This window comes from Cyprinodon variegatus, unplaced genomic scaffold, assembly GCF_000732505.1.
Source record: "Cyprinodon variegatus isolate N-32 unplaced genomic scaffold, C_variegatus-1.0 Scaffold299, whole genome shotgun sequence".
NCBI lineage: Eukaryota > Metazoa > Chordata > Actinopteri > Cyprinodontiformes > Cyprinodontidae > Cyprinodon > Cyprinodon variegatus.
In genome coordinates, this window is record NW_015150752.1 from 1 (window position 1) to 19,817 (window position 19,817).

The 19,817-nt window shown below is 36.7% G+C and overlaps 2 protein-coding genes across 4 annotated transcripts in view; both read left to right on the plus strand.

Annotated features, from left to right (window-relative positions):
- The first annotated feature begins 1,508 nt into the window (after nucleotides 1–1,508).
- LOC107090549 (synaptotagmin-1-like) lies at nucleotides 1,509–7,794 on the plus strand. Its single transcript, XM_015383981.1, has 9 exons — nucleotides 1,509–1,649; nucleotides 2,702–2,865; nucleotides 4,503–4,684; nucleotides 5,027–5,140; nucleotides 5,236–5,403; nucleotides 5,808–5,975; nucleotides 6,223–6,340; nucleotides 7,115–7,248; nucleotides 7,331–7,794. The coding sequence occupies exons 2-9, from the start codon at nucleotides 2,733–2,735 to the stop codon at nucleotides 7,535–7,537; spliced, it is 1,224 nt and encodes a 407-aa protein (XP_015239467.1). The 5' UTR covers nucleotides 1,509–1,649; nucleotides 2,702–2,732; the 3' UTR covers nucleotides 7,538–7,794.
- A 2,556-nt stretch (nucleotides 7,795–10,350) lies between these two features.
- otogl (otogelin-like) overlaps nucleotides 10,351–19,817 on the plus strand; it is a 49,753-nt gene continuing 40,286 nt past the window's right edge. For all 3 annotated transcript variants that reach the window (XM_015384011.1, XM_015384012.1, XM_015384013.1), the window contains exons 1-14: nucleotides 10,351–10,579; nucleotides 11,405–11,447; nucleotides 11,711–11,756; nucleotides 12,023–12,101; nucleotides 12,189–12,281; nucleotides 13,590–13,744; nucleotides 15,191–15,312; nucleotides 15,417–15,622; nucleotides 16,050–16,174; nucleotides 17,968–18,074; nucleotides 18,181–18,287; nucleotides 18,377–18,502; nucleotides 18,584–18,692; nucleotides 18,769–18,815. In XM_015384011.1, coding sequence (XP_015239497.1) covers nucleotides 10,510–10,579; nucleotides 11,405–11,447; nucleotides 11,711–11,756; nucleotides 12,023–12,101; nucleotides 12,189–12,281; nucleotides 13,590–13,744; nucleotides 15,191–15,312; nucleotides 15,417–15,622; nucleotides 16,050–16,174; nucleotides 17,968–18,074; nucleotides 18,181–18,287; nucleotides 18,377–18,502; nucleotides 18,584–18,692; nucleotides 18,769–18,815 — 1,435 coding nt within the window. In that variant the 5' untranslated portion in view covers nucleotides 10,351–10,509. The remainder of the gene's footprint in view (nucleotides 10,580–11,404; nucleotides 11,448–11,710; nucleotides 11,757–12,022; nucleotides 12,102–12,188; nucleotides 12,282–13,589; nucleotides 13,745–15,190; nucleotides 15,313–15,416; nucleotides 15,623–16,049; nucleotides 16,175–17,967; nucleotides 18,075–18,180; nucleotides 18,288–18,376; nucleotides 18,503–18,583; nucleotides 18,693–18,768; nucleotides 18,816–19,817) is intronic.

The following is a 19,817-nucleotide window of genomic DNA, read 5'->3' on the forward strand; positions in this document are numbered from 1 at the left end:
AAAAAACAGTCCACTGGACTTTGTTTCAAAGTTTGAAGACGTTTTGCTTCCCAACCAAAAAGCTTTTTCAATTTAAAATGTGAGGAGTAGCGTTGAGTTTGAGGTTCCTTTTATATTATTATTATTATTATTATTATGACACAGTTTGCCGTGCTCTATAGTGGTCAAATTTAATTTTGGGTCTTCATTATTTCAGGGTGTATACTACTTTGCAAATATGGTCATACTCTTTGAACTTGTTTACCATTTAAATAAAACATTTTAATCTATTAAGACTGATCTTAAAGGGAGCATACATTTTTGGTGGAAGGAAAATCATACATGTTTTTTCTTTTAAGTTTTATAATGTATGAAATAAAGAACATGCATTTGTTTTAATTATCTTTAAATTAATTAACTTTACTCTGATTAAAGCCCAGTAAAACCAGTTGACTTCAATCTAACCAAGGTTGAGCTACTTTTCAAAGAAGAATGAAGAAAATATTCTCAGTTAGACCTGCAAAGCTGATTGTGAAGTATCCTGAAAGCCGAAAAGATGATATTGCAGTAAAAGGTGACTATTGTCTCACATGTCTGTCCAAACTTTGAGCTTTTTTGTTTTAAACACTGCAGAAAAATGTATATCATTTTCCTTCCGTTTGACATTATGTGGTAGTTTGTTTTTACTCTATTATATAAATCACTAAATTATTGTGATTTATATAATAGAGTAAATTTCCTGTGCTATATTTCCTGTGAATTTCCTGTGCTATATCTCAAAATTTGCTTTCACCAAACAGTGTTTTTCTCTCCTTACTGAGAGTTTAAAAAGTAGTATTGTGTTTTTCTCCAAAACTAATCTATAAAGATTGTTGTAAAAGAAGATACAGATAGCGTGTGGTTTTCTATCCTCTATTGTTCCATGTGTTGTGTCTTTCTCAGCCCACCCCTGACCTATCCCCCCCTCTTTGTATCATTCTTCTTTACAGTAACATTGAAATGTCAAGGTGAACTAGACAGAGCAGGAACCCGATCCCTTTGTTATCGCAGGAACCAAATCCTAAGCTTCTAAATCAGGCTACATCAACTATACAGAGACCATATGAGACATTTCTGCAGCTTCTGTCAGATGCACACTTTAACACACACACATGCACACACACCATATAGGGAGCTGTCCACTATGAATGTAAATGCCCTCTATTGCTGAATTCTCAGTATGCTAACGAGGTTTTAAAAAGCCATGTCACTACACTAATAAATATGCATCAGAGGCCTGGTGAGGGTGACCTGTAGGGATGGGACAAGAGGTCTCAAGAGGTGAGGCATCAGGAATGAAGACTACAGCTTTCACGATACCTGATTGGATAGGAAAAGAACACATTCATCCCAATAGAAAAGGCGCTATGTCTCACGACCACACACACCCCCTCACACATAAGTAAGCACTCATCCTCAACTCCATCCTGCCCCACCCTCCCTGTTGTTGCCTCATGAACCAGCTTCACACACCTGCTCTGCTTTGCTTGATGTCTGAAGAGTGGTGAGATGTAAAAATACAAGGCAGCGAACTGATCCACACATCAAGCTCTTTCCTTCTTCCTTCATCCTCATTCCAACTCCTCAAATTTTAAAGAAATAAAACTGCATTTGGAACATTTTTTGAACAGGTATGTCTTTATTCTTTCTTTTGAATTTTAAAATTATAAATCTTTTTTTTTTTTAATCATTTCTACATATCTTGAAAAACTTATTTTCTAAGAACGCTCATAGATGAAGCTTAAAGACTGTATTCATCAGATCTCTTTTATCAAATTATATTAATAAAACTGACAAGTAACAAATATAAAACATGTATCAACTTAGCTCTAACCCTAAAATCTTAAGATAAAGTCAGAAATATATAGTAACTATGAAGAAATGCTGTTTCATATGTAGAAAATGTTTTATTTTTCACCACAATCACTTAGGTACAGTTACATAATAGATGTAAAAAGGATTTATCAAATGAACTATTTAATTGCTTGCAGATAATAAGATAATATGTAATTTAGCAGCAACGTCTTCTCCATTATTTGTGTTATAGGTATAAGCAGCATTTACTGTCCATCATTATGATTTGAAGCTCTAAAAGAACTAAAAAGTGAGAAATAAAGTGAGATCAGTGTCTGCACGGAGGTGCTGATTCAGCCTCAGATACTCAATACCTGTGATTTCTGCAGAATCGGAAATAACGGCCCCTAACATTTCCTGCGCTCGGTCGTCAGATTTTGGCACCATTTAATGCGCTGGCGTAACCTTGGCACACGATTCTGACCTCTGGCAGCTGAGTGTAGAACAGCGGAGATCCACACGTGGTGCCTCACACCCCTCCACCCCCAGTCCCTCATCCATACCCCCTTAACTGCATTTCAGCAGCTTTGGCAAAGACAGCAGCTTTCATATCCTGTGTTCAAGTGTTTTTTTGCGATGCCAGCAGAAACAGGAGAAGTTATTTGACACTGATGTACATACTCCATTTCTAAGCACTGTATTGCATCAAATATTTGATCAACAGACTATAAGGGAACTTCATGCTGTCTACTCTAAAGGGCTCTTCAAATTACATTAAACAAAAGTGCACACTTCACGAGATTTAAAGCTGTGACAGTTTCTGCTTCGTTTGAAGGGTGAAGTTGGAAAATTTTGCTGAACCCTTTTTTTCTTTCTTTTTTTCTGACAGCTAAATCCCTGATCTGTCACTCTGATCGGTAATGAACCGCCGAGGTGAAGCAAGTTCCTCATTCAGCCAGACTAACATCCCAAATGCAACAAGTATGCCAGGCCAAAACCAAACTGGAAGCCACAGAGCCAACAGGTTCATGAATGAACTGCGGAGCATCCACAGTGAGTTGGACAGAAAATGGATTTCCATTGTTACTCACTCATCATTTCAAAACTATGATTATATTTCGGTGCCTGTTGAGAAAGAAAATGTAGATTGATGATAGTAGTGAGTGTAGTGTATTTTCTCTGCCCTTTCTAAAAACATCCTTATGCAGAAAACATTTCTATTAAGATCTTAATCCATGCTAGAAGCTTAAATGATCCCAATTTTTCCTGTAACTTTGCTGCACCTGTAACTGGCATTTTAAATCGTTAGACAGACATTGCATCAAAAACAATTCTGATTTGATTAAAGTTGAGACCAGGGCCTGAGGGGCTTCTGAGGTATGATTGTTTAACATATCTGCACAACGAGATTTCACTCAAAATCTGGGTAATTAAAACATCTCACCTGATGTGCCTCTTCATTTATTTTTTATTTATTTGCAAAACAACAATTTTAATGAATGTCTTGATGTTATAGTTTAAAGATGGACACATTGGACCAGTTAAGATCGGCCAATTATAGTATTTAATATATGTTTTCCAAACACATCAGGAATGCTTTGAGTATTTCAATCAACTACAAGCAGATAAAGTGGTGTCATGAGACGGTGTCAGGGAATAATGAATATGAGCAGCTTTGTTGTCTTTGACAGCATTTTCTACAATGAAAAGCTTGAGGGAAGCTGGGGGAGTCTGAGAGTATGAAGATAAATACTGAAATCTCCTGTACTTATATACGTGACCTTCAAGCCTGGAGCTGCACAGCATGGGAAAATATTATGCCACCAAAATCAATATAGACACTTGAGACTAGGAGTACCTTGGAGACCCATTATCAATTAATAGTGTTTACTGCGTTATCCATAAAGGCCATCTGTGTTAGAAGAATACAAAGCCATTTATAACTGCTGAAATGTTCCGATGTTCTTTGGATGCAAAAATATATGGGAAAAATGTCCTATGGTCTGAGAGTCTACATTTGAGTCTACCTTTAAAGCAGGATCTTAAATATTACCTCAATTAGGTACATTCGAAACAAATTGCACTATTAGCACCAACTTTGTTGTAAAATTTCACAAATGAAAACATAGAAAATCAGAAATATGTGCTCCTTATCAAACTTGACAAAAACAGATTTGCACTCACTTCCTGAACAGTTGTAAGACTCGTTTCACATGCATTATCCTCTCGTCACCCATGATCGAGTTGTGTGAAAAATCCTTCTTACATCCGTAACTAAATCTAACAATGATATGAAAAATGTCATCCTTTTTTTCAAGTGCATTTATTCAGTGAATGGAACAATTACAATTCCCGTAATCCATATAGCTTAATCCTTTTTAATCCGCACTTTATTTCTTAAAATTGATCTGTGTGTTCAGGATCATTACATTCCTTTTTTTATTGAGCTATAGACTTATGTAAATAGAGATGGTAGATTTCCCTAAGCATTCTTCATAATGGAAAAAAGTTGTCAAGTGGGGCTCAACTGTATAACACAGAAAATGGACTAGGAAAGTAGGAAATATGTTAATGTCATGAAATTATCAATTTTTCAAAAACATGTGGAGAAATTTTCAAAATAATAAACTGGAACCAATGCAAAAGCGATGTTATTCTCTCCCATGTTTTCTATCCTTGTGGTGTGATAGAACCGTCCTGGGCTGCAGCTGCTCTCTGCATCATCAGTTTGTGCATGGTGCTGTCATGCGCTTTTTGCATCTGGAAAAAGTGCTTGATAAAAAAGGACAAGGACAAAGAAAAAGACAAGAAAAAGGGGAAAGAGAAAAGCAAGGGAGGCTCTGACACTGAAATGGATGGGGGTTACCTTGAGGTGAGCTACCAACCATATGCACATGCACAGCAGAACACGTTCACGGACATAGTCACCTCCTGCAGATAGATTGTTCTCATAATATATCACAATCCTGATATCTGGGTCACCCAGGATGAGTAAAACTGTCAGTGCATTCTGAGACTAATGGACATACTGCTTTTCGCACATGTTAAATTAAAGATAAGGTGAGGTAATAAAAGTTGTTTTTAAACAGATGTCTGCCTCATCTGAACAACCAGCTTCTAATGTTATAGGTTACGGCACAAAGGAAGCATCAACCCTTGTTAAAGGGGGGTCCTTTTTTTAAAGGTGTGTAAGCATTTGCATGTCTGTCTGCAGCCCACACAAGATGAAGCAGAGAAAGAAACCAAGCTTTCAAAACATGAGCTCAAAGAGGATGAGAAGCTCGGCCGACTTCACTTCACATTAGACTACAACTTCACAGAAAATATGGTGAGCTCATGCAGCCGCTCAGTATGTTTCAGCTGCCAACTGTATATGAGCCATGTCTTCATTTTCTGTTGCTGTCCTCCGTGCTCACCTTCTAGCTGATGGTTGGCATCCTGCAGGCGTCAGAACTTCCTGCGATGGATGTGGGAGGTAGCTCTGATCCTTATGTTAAAGTCTACCTGCTCCCAGACAAGAAGAAAAAATATGAAACCAAAGTCCACAGGAAGACGCTGGAACCAAACTTCAATGAAAGCTTCACATTTAAGGTAAGCAGCAGAATGAGGAGCATCCAAAACGATTTGACTCCTAAACACAGTATAAAGATACTCAACTAATTCAATTGACATAGCATCTATGTAAATTTGCTTTGTTTTGGAAAATCTTTCTTTAGAAAATAATTTTTTGTCCCCATGTACTCCTTGACTACTTTCCAGAATAAAGTCAGCTTGTCACTTTTTGTTCTTAGACATTTATCTATTAAAGGGACCCTCATTTGAAAAAAATCATACCTTTTATGTACTTAGATGATCTTTCTCAAACCTACAACAACTAGCAAATATTTAAACCATTTTAGTGCAATGAAAAAGATAAACCTAAGGGAAAGGAGTAAATCCTTTTTTTTTTTTTTGCAGCACTGTAACCTTCTGCTTGGTTTTGTTCTCTCCTACAGGTGCCATACACAGACTTGGGCGGTAAGACACTAGTAATGACCGTGTACGACTTTGACCGGTTCTCAAAGCATGATGCAATCGGGGGAATAAAGATACCGATGAGCAGTGTGGACTTCAGCCAGTCTCTGCAGGAGTGGAGAGATCTGCAGAAGGCAGAGAAGGAGGAGGTGGGAGAATAAATTGAAAAAAAAAAAAAAAAAATTCTACATATTTAAAAGCCTCCTTTTTTTCAAAAGTATTTTAAGTTAGTAAATAGTCTCAGAATAACAGTGTCCGTTACTTGAAATCAACCAATATTATATCATTTTAAATAATTTCGTATCTGGTAACTGGGAAGCAGCTCACTGTGCCCATTCAACATTGTTAGCCATCATTAGAAATCCTTCCAACATGGTCTTAATGTTTGCGTATCAGAGCGAGCGGCTTGGAGACATCTGTTTGTCCTTGAGGTTTGTACCGACTGCAGGGAAGCTGACAGTGGTTGTCTTGGAGGCCAAGAATCTGAAAAAAATGGATGTGGGCGGATTATCAGGTGAGAAAACACTACAGAGTTGATTTAAACTTTCCATTTCAGAGTTCCATACTTTTCCCGATTTGGTTATCGTGATATTTTTCTGCCAGCTCATTATGAAATTATTGACTTCTTTATCATTATTCACATACTTATAACACAATTCTAAACCTAACTTCCATCCATTTTACAGTGTTCACAGTGTTGCATTGCTGTTATTTGGCATCTAGGCAAAGCTAAGACATATACAATCTATAATATTTAGGAAAAAAATAGAAGGAACTGTAATCTACTGATCCTTTCAAAAGCAGTTTAAAATTTATGATTCTGTATTTAGCTTTAAAATGATTTTCAAAAACAGAAACTTCAGCGCTTTTGGTGGACCAGCAGGCCAGGAAGAAATAGAATTACTTTTTATTTAATCAATATGGGCTTATATGCTGTTAAGTAAAAAAAAAAATCCATAAGGTTAACAAAAAATTGAGTTATGATATGATGAAACAAAAATGAATTTCATTATATTAAGTAATTTTCTTTGCTCAGAAATCGAAATTTCTATATTTTACAATAAAAAAATGGAATAACAAAAAAAAAAAATATAAAAACTTTTTAGCCTAATTATCCGTTCCTTTTTCCACGTTAAAAGTGTACGGTAAGATGGGTCACCTCAGTTCATTTGGACTTCAAATAAAGAATCACTACAACTAAAGTTGCTTTTCATTGATAGAGTTACAGCACTGGTGCCAAGATTTTTGGTCCGCTGCTTTAACATAAAACACCTCTGTTCTCTTTCAGACCCATACGTGAAGATCCACTTAATGCAGAATGGCAAAAGACTGAAGAAAAAGAAAACTACTATTAAGAAAAACACTTTAAACCCTTACTACAATGAGTCATTCAGCTTTGAAGTGCCATCTGAACAGATAGAGGTACAACAAACAGAAGCTTGGGTATGCATGCACATGATTATGACTACCTGTAAATCTTGTTTTCTGTGTGTTTTCTTTACAGAAGGTGCAGTTAGCTGTTACAGTGCTTGATTATGATAAGATTGGGAAAAATGATGCCATTGGGAAGTTGCTGCTGGGCGGCAACAGCACTGGGACTGAGCTACGCCACTGGTCAGACATGCTGGCCAACCCACGACGCCCAATAGCCCAGTGGCACAGCCTTAAATCAGAAGAAGAAGTCAAGTCATTAATTTCCAACAAGAAATAACCTGTGTATAGGAAGATCAAATAATTAATTCAGGCCTATCTACTAACCTTACTTTTCCTAAATTTTGCTATACAAATGTTATATAAACCATATAAATATTTTCATGAACAGTTTGTCAAAATACTTGAGGCTGCAGGCTTTCCAATAAGTTACTCATTTATTTATGCTTCATCCTAAACATTAATTTGAAGACACACTGCAATGTAAAGTGCAATAAAAAAAGATGATATATTATGTCACATTTGTTATATTTACGCTTTTCTTATAAAGAAAATTCACCAGTAGGGGGAGACAAATCAAAGTACTCCATCCACTTTGTAACAAGTTCTATAAGGTGAAGGAAAACAGTCTGTAATTTACTGAAATGATTAGCTACATATTATATACATATATTTTTTATATCAGCCGGCTACTTAAGAGGGTTTTAAACATTCACACCGCCTATCCAAGGTAATACTATTCTGAAGTATTTTGATTAGTTATAAGATGATTTTTTTGTATTTTAGGAGCAATATAAATAATTAATTTAGATTAGATCATATTTTTTTCTGTTAAAAATCAAAATCAAAGGGTCACATGTTCTTTTAAAGACAATCCTACTAAAGCCCTCTTAGAGACAAACCTCTTAAGAATTAACTTACCTTTGAAAAAAAAAAAAAAATTAATTAGTAACCATTTTCTTTCTACTCATCAAAATGACGTGTGTGTGTGTGGGGTGGGGGGGATACAATGTAAGGCTGGTGTGTGTAAAGAGCTGGTAGAGCTTGATTTCATGGCGGGACTAACAGGGTCAGCATAATCAAGTTAGAACCAATTACACAACTATGGATCTGATGCATAAAAACTTGTGCTTTTCTCTTTAAAAAAAAAAAAAAACTCATTCAGTTGTCGGTTGTGTAATTGTTAAAATTTTAATGATGTAAACAGTTTTATGTTTTTTGTTGTTTTTTGAGGGCCAGCGTCCCGCGCCGTCATTGGTCCAGTCTGTTTTAGACCAGAGAGTTGTGAGCCGTCAGCCTTTACCAGGCTGACTTATGGCCTGTGTAAGTCAGTCTGGTTGGCCAGGCTACATTTATGGCCCCACACTAAAGACACAATACTTGATAAAATGTATAATTATTATATGTAATAGCATGGAAGCCATAACTTGGTGAGTTCCTTAGAGCAACTGCATTTTTCTTTTGATGTTTCATTTTACTAATGATAGAACATTTAAATTGTTCCATTTTTAGGCTCTGATATATTCAGACAGGCTCCAGTTTTTATCTGCCAATTCTTAGGTGTACATGGGTGCAAGTGGCTTCCTGCTTCACTCAATCTTTTAAACAATTAAATATTGCCCTGCTTCTTTCGTTTATTTCTTTCATTATTTTGTTTGTGCTTTCATGAAAAAACAATGACATATCTTTGGTCTAGTACCACCACAGCATGCTGCATTGATTCAGTGGTCTTATGCTTCAATCCATGCAGAAGGAGCTCTACCCCAAATGGCCATGTTTGGGGACCATACACTAAGAAAGTACATGGGAATATTACTGGGGCTTTTTTTTTTTTTTTTTTTTGTTGACAACAACTCAGTCTTCCTGAAAATTGAAATTTCTGTAATTGAAATCACAAATGGAAATCATGCTCTATGTAATAAATCTACATAATTTAGCAAATTATATTTCAAATACTCATATAAGATAGTCAATTCAATTCAGTTTATTCATAATTCACAACACATGTCATCTCAAGGCACCTTACAATTCAACCAGCTCATACAGTCAAACTGATTCAAAGTTTTCTATCTAAGGAAAACCTTGAATGCAATCCCTCACACCAAGCAGGCCTGTAGCGACAGTGGAGAGGAAAAACTCCCTTTTAACAGGAAGAAACCTCCAGCAGAACCAAGAAGATAGATGGAGACATACAAAAAGAAGCAAATATACAAAAGATAACTTTCAACCAGCTACACAGGCGGCCCTATCCAGGAAAGATGCAGCCAGGCAGACGAGCTCCAAGCCAGATCCCATGTCAGAGGTTGAAAGAGAGCACATACAGTTATCCACAGCCAGAGAAACAAGACTAAGCTGAAAAACAGGCCAAGCGCCAACATCTATAAACAAAGGTGTTGATGGCAGTAGCACAGCTGATATTTCTCTCCCAGATGGTGTCACAGCCAAACAAAATAAAAGACCAGAATAAGCTACTATGAGAAAAAGCCGAGAGAGCATAACGTTAGAGATTGAACAAACAAATTCTGCAGAGTGGGAGAATAGAAATAGAATGAAGCAGAATGATGAAAAAGGGTCCCTATGTCCTCCAGCAGTCTAAGGCTATAGCAGCATAACTCTAAAAATAGCTCAGGATAACCGGAGCCCCTCTAACTATAAGCTTGATCATACTGTTATTGTGATTATTTTTTATCTTTAAAGGTGATTCAAATGCAAATCACAGTTAGCAAGATTAAACATGTATTAAGCAATATCTTTGCTAAATGTGGAATCAAATAAAAGATTGACTATTTTCAAGATGTTCCTGTAAATTATATAGCTTTTAGTTATTTTATAATGATATATTATTTTGGCCATGGTAGCCTAGCAATTATGGTGATTGTTTTTCAATCAATTTCATCATTTATTATTTATTAGTCTTCATGGTCTGCCCAAGATTAAAAGCAAAACAAAAAAAACTGACGTTTTGGTCAGAACCAAGGCATGCTCTGTAGTTCTTTTTTCCTCTAAATCCCTGCAGTGGGGCTCAGGTTGGAGTGTGGGTGTAACAGAGAGCTCACTGCAGGCTCACCTGCACACACAGGTGTGCACAAACCGTCATCTTCCTTAGGAGGAGCTGCCGCCGCCGCCTCCTCCAGGTAGCTGTACAGGCAACACTACTTCCTTCTTCCAGAATCCTGATTCCCTAAATCCTCTCCTGTCGGGACACCTGAGATGCCCCGTTAACATTTCGGTGTGACCCTTTCAAATTCTGAGATGAACGGGAAGTGGACATTGAAACGATTTCTTCTTTTATCGTTTTCAGTCTCCCACTTGTTATTTGAAGGTAAGTCTGATTTTTGCTCATTTAGAATAACTTCAGACATTCAGTATTAATATTTTCAAGTGAGATGTTTTTATGAAATTAGCCCACATCTTGGACTGTTTGTGTACAAAATAAAAGTTTGATATATAATCATATTTAAGCATACAGAAAACATCAGCTATAAATATCCCTTCAAAACATCAGCAATTGTTAAAAAAAAGGTTCAAGTTATTTTTACAATTTTTGATGACATAAGTCCAAATTGTTGGAGAAAATTATAAAATTCATATCCATTTAACCAAAATAAGTATTTTTTCTGACACAAAACGAGGAAGTCATATACTAAAAGATAAAAAAAAAAAAAATAGCCTAAACAAAGGATATTGAAAAAGATCATTTCTCAGGCGTTTTGTTTAAAAACTAGCGATACAATTCTACACAATCAGAAGAAAGCTAACTATTGGTACATTAATTAAAATTGAATTACTTAAACCAAATGTGTGCTTTATTATAACTGCTGACAGGCCTGGGGCTTATGTTCACTTTTTGTTAATCTATTTTTTCGCTCGAGGTCTATGAGATTAGATGACCTCCTTGCCATCACCCTAATCATTGGCCCTCTCCAAAAATATAAGCGGCGATAGTGGTTGTGGTACTCCATACCATTAGCTTTACCTCCCATTATTTGAAATGAATGTATTGGTAAAATTAAAATGGTATTTTAAATTTAGATCTGTGAAGGTTTGGTCTGTCATTAACTTTAACTTTTTAATTGAAGATATTTTCCCTGAATGCATCATACTTCACTTATCTTCTCTAATTCTGATGCTGTGACATTTTATTTAGGAGGTCAGAGCCGACTTTCAGTGGCAGAGGGAAGATCACAGAGGTAAATGAATCACAGTAATGTGAAAGCAGCTTTTTTTTTTCTCAACAAAATATCTAGAACCAAATCTGAAGACCATGATAAATGCATGCTCTCAACTTAAACCATGTGTGTGACAGAGACTGATTGAATGTGAACTTGCACTTTGTGTGTGCAAGGCTTTAGAGAAAAGCAGTTTAGAGTCCTGATTCAAGTGGTGTAAAGTGCACTTAAGTCTCCCCTCTGACTGTTTCTTCCCACTAATGTGCATGTTTGTGTGAGCGCAGGAGGGCTAATGCACTTCGGAGGAAACGGGATCTCCTTGGGGAGGAGGTTTGTACACTACACCTAAGAGAACCAGAGGAGGTCAGGGCACCCACATGCACACACCTCATACGACACAAAGCTGCCTTTGTAACCAGCAGGACACGGTGACTAACACGTACACATTTCACCCACTTAGTTTGATACAACTTGTAACTCACAGCAGAAGATGCACAACTGGTGCAGCACTGACTCAATCAGGCTGTGAGATCTACAGAATTATTATTGCATTATTATTTTATTGCATAAAATAAGTGTCTGTTTTCTTTTTAAAGACATATAGGCCACTGCTGTCAGAAAGTACACTGTCCCGCAGTATTTTGCACAACTACACAACCAGGGATGAATCTTCGGGTAAATATTATCAAAGAATTCACTTCAATTTTACATAACATGAAACTCTGTAAAGAAGGGATTTGACTTTTTGTGTATCTGTCTCAGAATATTGTGGCTGTCTTAATGGAGGTTGGTGTCAGGAGGACGGTGTGTGCGACTGTTCCCAGTTTCAGGCACTGGGAGACCGCTGCCAGATCAGTAAGTCATTAACTCACATCTTCTTGGGTTCATTTCATCCTTTTGTGTCAGCTCATTTTCATCCCCGCCAAGCATATTAATAAACCTTGCCCCAAAGATACGGAGACTTCAAGGGCCAAAAAAAAAAGACTCTTTGGTTGTTTAATGAACATTAATAACCTGAGCACAACGCAGTTTTAATTAGAAAACATTTCTTAGTCCCCTGTGTTCTTATTTCTAACCTCACTCAGATGTACTCACACACACACAGACATACACAAACAGATGTGGAGCTTGGTTCATTAGCCCCAGTCTAAGAGACAGAGAAGTGAATTCCTGCCCTATAGATGAACAATTAACAACATTTTCACTTTAAAGTATAAAATTCATGAACAATTTTAGAATTTGATTTCAGGAAAGTGTCAAATCTGGACAAGGAAGCTCCTAGAAAACAAAGTCTGAAAAAGTAATTACATTGCAAGACATTCTATCCATCTATTAATCCAATCTTCACCCATTCTTCTCCAAACTCGCTATTTTATTTCCAGCCATGTGTTTTTTCATCTCTATGTGTCGATTGGTTTGTTTAAATTCTTTCCATCCGTTTATCCAGTTGCATATAGGTGTATCTTACATGGATTTTAAAGCCTCACAAGTTACCAAATGTCTGCCAAGAACATTTCTAGTTATTAAAAACCAATAATAAACTATAGATATATTAGTTTTACTAAAAGCTAATAATAAAATACAATTGTGGTCATTCAGACTTGTAAAGAATATGGAGTGTTGACAAAATAAAGGCGTAAAGATGCTGTAATTCAGAGTCAAAACAAATTAAAAAACAAATTAGTTTTATTTAGGCATATGTGTAAACTTTCTTTAAGAAAGAAAATAAAAAAAAACACAACCAAAAGACTAAAAAAAGACTGGTATTGGGAAAAGTTCCATATAAATGTAACTATAGCTTAAGGATAGTAAAAATGCTTAAGACAGTTTTATGATCAAGACCCCAGAGTGTGTATGAAATGCCACTGATATAAATACAGGATGAGATTCACTGTAACAGGGAAGGGTCTGAAGCAGCATCTTGGCAAAGCGAGCTCAGGGGATTTTCCCCCAACAAAGGGCTTTTAGAAAATTCAGGTATTAAATTTCAACTGATCAGTTTAATATACAGTTTAAATACAAAACGATGACAGATATGAAGATGATAACAGAGATCAGATGAAATCTCTGCACTCTCAGTTTAGTCAAAACAACAAAAAAGCAAAAAACAAACACATTTTATAAGAATTCATTCTAAATAGTTTAACCTTTTTTTTCTGCCAGTATCTAACCAGGGTCAGGACAGAGATGGAATCTGCAGGTCGTGGGGTCAGCACCACTTTGAAACGTTTGATGGTATCTACTTCTACTTCCCTGGAACCTGCTCTTATATATTGGCTCAGGACTGCCACTCAGCTACACCTGAGTACACAGTGTGGGTAAGGCCAAAAATCAGCATAAATAACATTCTATTTTTCTGTGTCTATTTATTATATGAGATATGTTTCACCAGTATACCATGAATCAATGCTCTCAACCTTTTATGTTGAAAAAAAAATGAGGGAGAGCAGAACGTTAGAGATTGAACAAAATTGTGCAGAATGGGAGAATAGAGTCCCTATGTCCTCCAGCAGTCTAGGCCTATAGCAGCATAACTCTAAAGATAACTCAGGACAACCTGAGCCCCTCTAACTATAAGCTTGATCATGCTGTTACTGTGATTATTTTGAATGCAAATACATTATTGAAATAGCATCCAAACCTTTGTGGGATGTATTTCAGATCTTACCCCATGCTATCCTCCCTTTGATTGTTATTCCCTCCCAAGAAGTAAAACAAATCACAAATGTTATTTTATGGCCTGTAAATGTAGTTGACTCATCAAGTCTGTCCAGATGAATAGGACCCCTCAAAAGGTCGTTTCTAAGACCCTCGGTTGGTGATTGAGTACTAACTGTATCCACTTTAATAAATACAAGCTATTTGGAAGAAAAAACATCTAGAAGGAAGTGAGCAATGCAACAGACAAAACCAGTCTGGACTGGATTTAAAAGCAAAGTCTTTTTAATTTGCCAAGCATTTACTACAACAGGAGTGAGAAACCTAATAGTCAGCATGTTGGCAGATCATCGGCTTTAACTGTAACACTGCTTCTGTTAATCTAGTTCTAAATCAGAGACAACATTAGCGGGGCTAAGCCAAAGAGAAAAGGGAACCGAAACTTTGCTCAGGGGTTTTGAGTTACTTTTTCAGATGAAGGTTTTTTCTTTAATTTGAATTAGAAATCAATGTGGAGGAGGAGTGTAGAGGTACAAGCTGATCCCAACCCACTATGAATATCTCTGTGGTCAGTGACTGTTAGAGGAGAAATGTCATCTGCTTTGTTTAATCAATTCATTTTCATTTCAGTCCAATATCAATGCAGCTTTTAACCAGGATATGCTTTGCAGAGACAGAATTTTCCTGCAGGACTTGTCAACTATAAACTCTCCCAAAAGTACCAGGGTTTAATGATCATGGTATCATTGTGCTTATCCAGCAAGATCTACTCCCCTAATCTCTCTCAATTGGGTCTAATTGTTATTGGGATGGGAGACACCAGACCAAAAAAATGCAGACAAGCTGAAGGCAGCTACTAAAGGGACATTTTAAAACTATTCTTTTTCATGTTACAGTGTGTAAATCCAGTATTGAGCGCATATATAGTATATGGACATACTTTTCAATAGGCCTACATTTCTAGATAAAAGAACTGTTAGAAATATGTTTGTTGTTTTTATTACATATAAGAAATAATTATAAAAGAATTTTTACAATTATTAATTAGAATCTAGTCCATTGAGAGATGCATCTCTGCTCCCCCTCTCTTTTTCCATCTATATTAGATTCACAACAGCAGAGCATGCGAGGGGAGTGAGTATTCATGTCCAAGAGCTCTTAGTTTGTTCTTCCCAAACGAGGAGGAGATCCATATCTCTGGATATCAGGTCCACCAGGGAGGTCGCAGGTGTGTAGGGAGCAAAACAACCAAACACTAAATGGTAAACGATGTCTAGGGGTGACACGATGATTTGTGACTCTTTCCCTTGGTGTGTGTCTGTGAAATGTCAGGTTAAGTTTGCCTCAGACTGTAGGTGGGGTGTTTATTGAGCGACTGGCTGATTACCTGCTTGTGAAGAGCGTGTTTGGCTTCTCTCTGGCCTGGGATGGAAGCTCAGGTGTCTACCTGAAGATGAGCGAAGAACACCAAGGCACTCCTTGTGGCCTGTGTGGGAACTTCAATCACATCGCTGGCGATGACTTAACCACTGCTCGCGGTAGGCCCTGCCAAACAGGCCACTCATCCTCTTTTCTCATCACTCAGCACCCACTCATTTCAATTATTGCTATTATACACTCAGCGCTGATTCTGGTCAAATATAGAAGGGGTGGGACAAGCACCTACTAGAACAGAAACAAGAGAACTTGGACTTTGGTTAAGCAAACTTGGATGAAGTATGAACATTTCTTTTAAATGACAGTAATATTTATTATAATCTCTGTGTTTTTATCAAAAAGCTGTGCAGAATAATGAGGTCAGACCATTAATAGTAAAATCAGGATGTATATGTCCTTATAAAGATTACTCATGCTTACTTCTTTCTGTTTTTTATTTTTTATTTTTATATGATGATTAAAAGTGTACTTGTTTGTTCACATGAGCCTTGCAGTGACATAATGTCATGTGTTCACTTTGTGTTTAAGGCATCCGAACAGATGAGCCTGCAGTGTTTGCTAACAGCTGGACGGTGGACCTCCCCCACGAGAGAGCTTGTCCCTCCATCGATCTGGACTTCAGTGGTCCTTGCCATTCTGAATCAGACATGGATGTAAGAAGAACAGAAAGAACGTTTCTCTATTTTCATCAGGATACATTTTCTTGTTTTTGTTTGTGAGATTTTCATGGTATTATTTAGTTTAAAAATATCACTGTATTAAGCCCCAAAATTAACAAGAATATAGCATATCCAATCTCAATGATTTATCCAAAGTAAAAAATCAACAGAAAATATGACTGCTTTGTAGATTAAAATATCTATAGATCAGAATAGAATCAAAAAGAATAGAATAGATTAGAAGAGATGATGGCAGAAATTTGCCCATGGCTTGCTCACTCTCAACAATATAATAAGATACATTGAAATACAATTATAAAAGACTTCAGTGCAGACACAGCAGCAGCAGGTTCCCTTCATCGAGGGAAAGGGAACAAAACAGCCCGAGACTAGAACAAAACAGATGTATTGTTATTGTAGAATTGATTTACGTTTTTGATTGATTTTAATACCCAGCGACACATGTAGAGAGAGCATGTACTGTAGTAGGTATTGACTGATGCCTTTATTCAGCTGTTGTTTTCTCATTGTCAGCTAATACAGCAAGTTGCTTTGTATCATTTTTTAACAGATGCAGCCATAGATGGAAGATTGTAATAAAATAAAAAATTAATAGTGCTTGTAAAAACTGCTAAATTTAATTCTAGATCTTATACCAGATCTACTTAATGAACATAATATAATCCCTTCTTGCTTGTTTTGAAGAGTAACACCAAAAACATGAAAGTCTGATGTTAGCTGGTTATCAGCTGGACGAATGTCTTACTTAATTGGACTGAACTCTAGTCTCTTATCACACTTTGATTCCAATTAGCTGCATTTCTTTGTTTCACACAGTGTCAGGTTGTCTTGCTTCTTATTAAGAGAACTTTGTTTTGTAGGAATTGTATAATGCAAATTGTAAGAGCTTTTAAAATGGCATAAATAAGCAGGCCATGTACAGTAGCAGAGACGTTAGTCTAAAAACAGCTGTTTCGTCATGTTACATTTGGTGTGCACTGTTTGCTTATTTTACTTTACAGTAATACATTCATAAATTTAAATTAACTAGTTATCTGTAGTGGTAATTAATTTGTGGTTTCTAATGATATATTGTATAGTAGCTGTCTTTTTCAAAACTGGAAAAAACATGCAACAGAAATTGTTAATAAAAAATTTAACTACGGTAAATGGAAGTAGATATACTGGTCAAAAAATTTCTTAAAATGACACTTAAAATGTTATAGAAAAGTCTCAGATTATTTTAATAGTCTTCTCATTGTATATTTCTGGTTTAATACATCAATATTGGTTTATTTGAAAAATCTGTTTTGTTTTGATTTCTGCTTGTTTGCTTGCTTTTTCATGCTTTCTCTTTTGATATGTTCCATGAGCTTCCAATGATTAAGGTCCATTTTCTTTATCAAGCTTTATCCAGATAGCTGTTTGATTTGTTGAAAAATTTGCAGTTGCTTCTAACCATAAAAGTTTTGTTGGGAATGTTTTGCACTTTCTCATCAAGGCAGCTGGTTGCCCATGGATATCCTAAACAATTTTGCTTTGAGATGGTGTCCCTGTGATTCAATCTATTGAAATGTGAACATAATTAGAATTCTGTAATAAAGATAATGATTCCAGACCATCTAGCTTTAATTTCTCCACCTTGGAAGGAAAACAGATCAAATCCATCAACAAAATCCTAACGTGCTACTTTTACCCATGATAACAATTGTACTACACTGTGTACTATGATGTGTTACTTTCTCTCCATTTATACCTAACTTTGCCTTTTTTTTGCAAACCTCCAGGATGCAATCGAGAAATGCAGCGCCCTTCTTTTCTTTCCATTTCTATCCTGCCATGAAAACATTGACCCCAATCCTTTTGTGGCTAGCTGTGTATCTGACCTCTGTGTGTAAGTCATCACCTGATCAAAGACGACACGATGAATCAAAAATTTTTTTGTGATTAATCATTCATCTGAGAATCTAAATTATTCTTTAAACATTCTTCTTTTTTAGGTCTGATGATGAGGAAACCTTCTGCCGGGCTTTAGTTGAGTACACCAGAGCCTGCTCCCATGTTGGATATCCTGTAAGAGAGTGGAGAGACAGCTTCCCATCATGTAGTAAGGGTCCTCCACAGCTAAATAGAATCTCTTTTATCAAATCAACCTTCTGTTTTTAACGGTTATGTTTCATGTTTGTGTTTTAACAGATGATGGCTGTGAGGAGAGTTTTGTGTACAGGGACTGTATTAGTTGTTGTCCTCCCACTTGTACATTTGAGAAAGAGTGTCTAGGAACCAACCTACACTGTCTGGATGGTTGTTACTGCCCTGATGGTATCTAAACCAAACAAAGCAAGTAGCCACTATTACTAAAATGAGTCAGGATGACTGAATTCAACCTTTATCTACCGACAGGGCTTATCTTACAGAATGGAACATGCATTCCTGCCTCTCAGTGTCCCTGTGTTTATCATGGGACATCATATGTGCAAGGGCAAGTGCTTCAGCAGGGCTGCAGTATCTGGTGTGTATGAACCTTTTTTTCTGTTTGGATAAGCGACAAAATTTACTTGTTCCTTAACCTTTTTTTTGTCTTTTAGTGTTTGCATGGGGGGAGTGTGGAATTGCACAGAGAATGCCTGTGCAGGTAAGTCTCTTTTTTAATAGATATGCAACAAACGTGTAAAAGAATAGGATCCCCTTTAAGATGTTTAGTTCTTTATTAGGAATGTTTACATATTAAATGTATCTCTTGATTTCTTTTTTTATGAGAAGTTGCAAAATCAAACGATCATTGTGTTTTATTTGTTTGTGTTTCATTCATCAAACAAATAATGTCAACAACATTTAGTGTATTCATGTAAAGCATGTTTTGAAACAACTGGAAAGAATTCAACAAGATTGAGACCTGGTATTTAACTCTAGGCAGAAGTTTCTTTCCATTTTCCATTTCTTTTGTAGGTTTGCTGGAATGTTTTGGGTCATTTTTATTACAAGGTCCAGTACTATTAGAGGTATTGTGGAGGATATTTGCTAATTTTTTAGACCCGGCCTCTCCACTTAAAAAAATGCACATGCACAACCCTGTACCCGCTCCCGAGAGGGAAAGCCTATTAAACGCCTGTGAGAGCATGCACAAGCCCATTTCTCCTCGTGCACGCGCTGTTCAGAAGTTGTTGTTCACATAGCTCATACAAGCTTACTGTGTCCGAACATCAGCCCTAACCCCTAAATCCCTCAATCACTATATAGAGCTGGGATTATATATAAAGTTGACTTTATAGCAAACTCAGTTAACTTGCTATTGGTCACGTAACACCACCTCCACCCGACAGCCTATAGCGTCAGCAGGCCGCTGTCACAGCAAATCCCATAATGCTTTGTAAGGAGAGCTCTCTGCACAAAGCATTTTGGGATATATCTGCCTCTACTGAGCCTTTTCTCTTCATACACTTCGTAGACACTTATTCTCTTACAACCCTCAACCATTTCCAAAGAACGTGCTGAGAAAGGTGAGCTTCAATGACTGTCTGAAACCATAGCTCACCACACATAAATACTTGGGAGTGCGCAGAAAAAGACAGCTAAAGGGGACGAGACGTAGGACGGCCTTACATAAATATATTTGATTGACAATTAGAAGGACCAC

Bases quoted from the DNA above. Each gene is read 5' to 3' on its own strand.
- LOC107090549 (XM_015383981.1), top strand. From the start codon at position 2,733: ATGAACCGCCGAGGTGAAGCAAGTTCCTCATTCAGCCAGACTAACATC. The intron at 5,141-5,235 runs GTGAGCTCATGC...CTCACCTTCTAG, and splicing joins ACAACTTCACAGAAAATATG to CTGATGGTTGGCATCCTGCA. The intron at 7,249-7,330 runs GTACAACAAACA...TTTTCTTTACAG, and splicing joins TGCCATCTGAACAGATAGAG to AAGGTGCAGTTAGCTGTTAC.